The sequence below is a fragment of the Labrus bergylta genome, chromosome 1 (assembly GCF_963930695.1).
Source record: "Labrus bergylta chromosome 1, fLabBer1.1, whole genome shotgun sequence".
Taxonomy (NCBI): domain Eukaryota; kingdom Metazoa; phylum Chordata; class Actinopteri; order Labriformes; family Labridae; genus Labrus; species Labrus bergylta.
This window is the reverse complement of record NC_089195.1, coordinates 13,600,828-13,607,311: the sequence shown is the minus strand read 5'-3', so window position 1 is coordinate 13,607,311 and position 6,484 is coordinate 13,600,828. Positions and strand designations below refer to the sequence as shown.

Here is a 6,484-nt window from a genome sequence, read left to right as displayed (position 1 = left end):
AATTATGGTTTATCAGAGTTACTTGTTAGTTCATCTAAGCAATGTTTTTGTTTTTTGTGTCACTATAGGTGTGTTTAAACAGATGTTGCACACACACACCCACACTCATTCACTGTTTTTTATTTGTCATATGTATGCAGTTAGCATTGTTTAGGTGAGGTTTCAAATAAGCTTGTTAAGTTGTCTGCCTCTTCCTGCACTAAGTATTGTCTATTTTGTTATTTGTTTAAATAAGTTTTTTTTTTTTTTTTTCCTTACTGTGCAAATAAATAAAAAAAAATGGGCGGCTTTGATCATGGGGACCCTAGTCGATGCAACAAGACCGTCTTAGTTGGAATATTACGTCCAGGAAAAGTTGACCTGCAGACGGTCAGAAAAATGAATGCTTAAAGGGGCTATATGTAACTTTCAAAAAGACTGCGTTTGTAGCGATACCGCATGGCCGTTAGGTGAACTGCACCAGTAACCTGTTGCTCGCTCACTCTCCCTCGTGTGCTCGTCTACGTGCTCGTACGTACACAAACGAGCATCATCATCAGCTGCGAAACACTGGATATTTACAAGCATAATGTTTACAGAGGAGGTAAGAGGTCATACACGTGAAAGTCTGTGAAGGAGTCTGTGTGTCTGTATTCATTCTCCATCCTACAAACAACAGTCTCTGCAGGCACTGGCTGAGAGCAGGAGTGTGTGATGAGATTGTCCGCCTTTGAGAGCTCTTAGGGCGGATAGAAGTGTGTGGAAGGCGGCCTCTGGCTGTGGAGGTGAAGACCGGGAGTGTGTGATGAGTTTGTACTGTTGATCTGTGTAAGCGGAGCGGAGTGAGGAGGACGATGAGAACGTGCATAAAATGTCACTTCCTGGAGCTTTCGCGGAAAATACGACCCGGGGAAACTTTTTATACAGGCAACACAGATAGACAGTGAACATGTACTTTTTCACATCAGTTAACCGTTCACTTTTTAATGGGCGTTAAAAAATGATTTATACATGTAAAAACATGTTACATATAGCCCCTTTAAGATTTCTTTGTTTGTCGGTTGGATGTATTTACGTCACTGTACCTTTAAGGTTCCCTTCAGTTTAAAGAAGCCTGCACCGACGCTCAGGACAGTAACGCATTCAGAGGACAAAGTTTCCCACAAGTTGATGATGTGCTTTTATGCAGGATGACATTTTTTCATTAGAGGTCTGATTCAAACCTTTAATGAGCTCATGCACTGTGTGACTTTTTGAAGCCTTAGAGAGATTACTCCATATGTCAGTGTGTCACTTGTTGGACGACTGCCCCACACCCCAGATCCTCGTTGATTCAGCTTCATTGGCAGACACTTATCCCTCCATGAAGGTGACATTTGTTCTGCTTACTCCCTCCAACACATAAAGGCCTACAGGCCAGGGTGGAATAAAAAGACAAACTCAGTGATGATGATTGTTACTATTTGACTATTTCATTTAAATATACCCGTCATCACATGCAACCTGTCACTTAGACTCTACAAATCATTGAGCAGACGCTTTTATCCAAAGCGATGTTCTTCAGAGAGTAAGAACAACACAAGCAGGGATCTAGAGAGGAGGAAACAACGAGCTGACACAGCTGATTACACTAAATGATTGACAGCTCAGTTGACGAATGTGCCGCCTCCAGCACATTATTAATAAGATCGTCTGAGGGAACTAACACAGATCATTAAAACTTTATATAAATGGGAGTGTCTGTTTTAAATCGACTGGATGATGGGGATTTCATAAAAAAAATTAGGGGAACATAGAGATGACCCCATATTCTAGCTTCAATTCTGTACTATGAAGTTGATGGAGATGTGTTGTCCATATCTATAAACAATTTATGGTTATTACTGTGAATATTCCCTTCACTGTGACTAAGATATTAACAAGCATTAAGAGAGCATGGGTGACTTGTAATTAACTTTAAGACTGTCCTTCAAATCTTAAGAGGTGAAGTTATTATTTCTCTTCATGAAGGTAAAAATTAATAAAGGAGAATTGAAAATGTCTCTACAACCAAGAGGTGAGTTCCTGCATTTACTGGATCATCTCTATTTAGGCGCTCCTACATGGGGGAGGAAGTTGTGCGGCTGTGGCTCAGTGGTAGGTTGTCTCTCAGCCGGATGGTGGTGGTTTTCGATCCCCTGCTCCTGCAGCAACATGTCCGATGTGTCCTTGGGTAAGACACTTAACTCCAAATTGCTCCTGCTGCTTCATCGGCGCCGTGTGAATGTGTATGAATGGATGAGTTGATACTGATGGACTCTTTACTCAGCAGCCTCTACCATCAGTGTGTGAATGTGTAGGTGTGACCTGGGGTGTAAAAGTGCTTTGAGTAGTCAGAAGACTGAAAACCCAATCAAGATAATTGTGCCTCATTCTCTACTTTTATTGTTTGCTCACAAACGACTTTAATCTGCTAAACTTGTGTCACTACAGTTGTCAACCACCCCCCCCCCAAACACACACACATAATTAATTAATTTAATATGAGCCATGTTGGCCAGTGAAATATTTCTTTGAAGAAGAGTTTCAATTTAGAATAACCTGCACATATCAGTGTTGCCAGTAGGAGGCAGTGTGGCGCTGTGCTTCTCCCTTGGACGCTCTTTGTTTGCAGACTCTTGTCGCTTCTTCATTATGCTGAGAGAAGCTGCACTGAGCAGAAGCACTGTTGTCTTCCTCATCTTTCTCCTGTTTCCACAGGTTTGTGAAGCTTTTAAAACATGTCAACATGTAAGAATTTGGTTTAAAACTATAAAAGCAAGTTACGTCGAATTTGAAAGTATGTTTTATGAAAGGTTTTGTGAAGAAGCAGGGACTTTGTGTGTACTCAGTGCCAAAAATAATTATTTCAAAATAAGAGTCTGGTTCAATTTTGTGCTCCAGTACATTTCATTTAGGAATAAATATAGTGTTACTTGTAAGTTTAAAAGTTAATATTATTATGTCAGTCTTCGGCTCATGCATGCTTTTGTTTGATACTAGCAATGTGCTAGTTTCTCTTACCTCGTATTTTAAGTAAAGGTAAACTATCTCAGTTTAATGGCTGAATGATTTATTTAGGTAATTTTCTACTATTCGCATTTGGATGTATGGTGATTTGTGTACCGATGTTGTTTTTGGATTCTGTACAAAATGCTGTAATATGCTGTCATGCAGAGAAAATACAAGTCAGAAAAAAGTACATTTATTTTGAATATTAACAAATAAATTATTCTGAGAGAAGCTGCACTGAGCAGAAGCACTGTTGTCTTCCTCATCTTTCTCCTGTTTACACAGAAACCTTATTTGTTTATGGGTCCCAGCCTGAGACCTGTAACATACGCACACACATCTCCTCTCTTTAATACACAAGGCTGCATCCCGCCCTGCTCTTTTTCATGTATTTGTCTACTCCTGTAAAAATCGGCATCATATCTATGCTGTTTTTATCCTAATTACTTTGGAAGTGATTTTATTTCTTCAGGTCGTTTATATTGGATGTATGTAATGTTGTCGTTTTAGGTGTAGTTCTAGACAGAAGATCAGAAAAGACGAGTGGAAAAGCTCTTTACAAGCTGAAGTCCATTTGGCTTGAAGTCGTTTAACACTTACCACTGGCTCCACTGCAATGTCAGAGAAATGTGCATCCTTTCCCGGAGGCATGCATCGTCTACTGCCTAAATTTCCGATGGGTTTTGAGATTGTGTAATCGGCCAATTCAGCTACTCATCAATCAATAGCACATTGCATCTAATGATTCCAAGCTCAGTTCATTTCAGTCACCGAGTAGAAAGAGGAAAGGTAGAAAAACTGAAGGTAGTGTAAGACGTCAAAGCGATGACCAGGGTGGTTCACACCGTCTTTACCTTCGGTTGTGTTTGAGTAAGATCAACACACACAATGTTTCATATACAGACAGGAATGGGAAGTCTGAGGGAATATTTTTATCCAAACTGGTCTATGAGCAGCACTATTCCTCAGTGTGCCCACGCATAGCTTCTTACATAAATGGTTCCACTGCTCCAGCCCGCTCAGTATTTCAGTGGGCGGTCCACCAGAGGAAGAATTAGAAATATGTAATCTCTAAATTACCCCATTACCACATTCAGCAGCGGGAGTTCAATCCCTGGCAGGCGGTCTTCTGTGAACTCTATTCATGTGTTACTATTCTGCATCAGTGAGTCGAGTCCGGTGGCACACAGAACAGAAGACAGAAGCACAGGAACATGCCAAACACCTTTATTTTCCAGTGTAAGAAGGAATAATTTAATTCAGCTCTAAGAGTTTAAAATCGCAGTGGTTTTAAAAACAAAACAAAAAAAAAAAACACTAAAAAAAAGGAATCCGACCATGAACTCTACACTCAGCTGTGACCCCGTCTCGTTTTCAAGTATGGTCATGACTCGTCTTCTGCTCACACGCAGCCTCTTCTTCAGTTGCTCTCCTCTTCAGTCTTTTTTTTTACTTGATGAGGAAGCTGAGAAAGAGAAGAAAAGACGCAAAGAGAAACATAGGGGATGTTAGAGGTTTTAATCAAGAGCATATTTTAACATATTATAGTTAAAACTAGGGACGGGATTCTTTTTTTTTTATCATAATCAAGACTCCTTAATGATCAGAGTTTTTATCGATACCACCGGCGACACTTGACAATTATTTGGTGGAGGGATGAGACGCCTGCAATCTCGTTCAGATAGTCAAATCGAGCTGCACTGATTTCACACTCGACATGCGTCATTCTCCACAATCACCTGACAACACCTCCTTCATATTAGCGGTTTATTTCAGCTGCAAGACTTCTGCTCTCTCCCTCTGCCCTTTTTAATCGCCCTTGACCTGCACCAGTACTGAACTCTCGCTCAGCTACACCACCATCCCAGCGTCTGACTGGGAAGTTTAAAGGTCACATATTGTCCTAATTTTCATCCAGTGTAAATAAGTCTCAGAGCTCTCCAAAACATGTGTCTGAAATTTCTTGTTCTTAATCCACTCTGATCCTGTATTTGATCATGTCTATAATCCCCTCTATTTCAGCCCTGCTCAGAACGGGCTGTTTCTGTGTCTGTACCTTTAAATGTAAATGAGCTGTGTCTTACCACGCCCCCTCTCTGGAAGGTCTTGGGTGTCTCGGGCTTTCTCGCTCCATGTCCTATTGTTTACAGTGAGAAGGCAGACTCGGAGGGCAGAACAAACACCTAGCTGTGGGAGTGTCACCCACCTGGGGGAGGGGTTACTGCCCTTTGTGATGTCATGAAGGGAAAATCTCCAAACGGCCTGTTTGAGCACACATTTTCTGAAAAATGGAGCAGGCAAAAGACGGAGAGGATGGACTTTTCTCATCATTGGGGGTTTGAAGACAGACTAGAGACACATATTAGTGTTAGAGAAACATGGAGAAGTTGATTTGTTCTGCCCTCTGAGTCTGCCTTCTCACAGTAAACAATAGGACATGGAGCGAGAAAGACTGAGACACCCGAGCCCTTCCAGAGAGGGGGCGTGGTCAGACACAGCTCATTTACATTTAAAGGTACAGACACAGAAACAGCCTGTTCTGAGCAGGGCTGAAATAGAGGGGCTTATAGTTCATGATCAAATACAGGATCAGAGTGGATTTAGAACAAGAAACTTCACACACGTTTTGAGGAGCTCTGAGACTTATTTACACTGGTTGAAGAGGAGGAGAATGTGACCTTTAAAGCTCTGTCTATTAAATACTATTACATTCTCTTTCAATGGTCCAAAGTCACTTGTCAAAAATCATTAGACACGTCCAAGCTTGCACAAAGCATTTTGATCCTTAGTGTGACCTTAACATCCAAAATAAAACCTCTTAACTTCAGAGGTGAGTTCCTGCAGCCTGACGTGTTCAGGTGATGAGCTTTAACATCCTCCAGCTGCTCCAGCTGCAGTGAATCGAACCCCGACACTGAGGACTCGCAGAGTGTTTTCTGTCGCACATTAAATCTTTTTTATGTAGTGGCGACCTTTAGCTCAAAGTGGGACCAAATTGCTGCTGTTCTGGCTCACTAAGCTGAAGGGCTTTAGTGTCCAAACACTCTCCTCACTACACGATGACGTACAGAGAGTCATCCATGATGTATCCGTGTTTTATAAGATTCAGGGTAAAGAAAGTGGAGGTACTGGATATTGAGCGTTCTGCAAAACGTCAAGGATTCAACAGAGTCAGACTGCAAATCACTGCTGAAGGTTGAGCTGTAAAATTGGTGAACAAAGAGCCATGGTGCAGAAGATTGTACATTTTGGAGGGAGTGTTTCCAATCGAACAGCTGTCTGAAGATCAATGGAATAATGGGAATGGATGGATCCTGTTTTGGCCTGGATTCCTGCCCCGTGTCTCCAATAACGGAGGAGTGATTTTACGTCAACTTCAGTGATTTCAAGATTCATTGTGTGCTTCTCACATTCGGGCTTGAAATAACTCTTGAGTAAGCCGCGAGATGAAAGTTGGTGCGAGGCCTGTGTGCGG

The 6,484-nt window shown here is 41.6% G+C and overlaps 1 protein-coding gene across 2 annotated transcripts in view; it reads right to left on the bottom strand.

Moving 5' to 3' along the window:
- Positions 1–4,220: 4,220 nt before the first annotated feature.
- Positions 4,221–6,484, bottom strand: part of tusc3 (tumor suppressor candidate 3) — a 109,299-nt gene continuing 107,035 nt past the window's right edge. For both annotated transcript variants that reach the window (XM_065954496.1, XM_065954495.1), the window contains exon 10: positions 4,221–4,474. In XM_065954496.1, the coding sequence (XP_065810568.1) occupies positions 4,459–4,474 (16 nt within the window). In that variant the 3' untranslated portion in view covers positions 4,221–4,458. The remainder of the gene's footprint in view (positions 4,475–6,484) is intronic.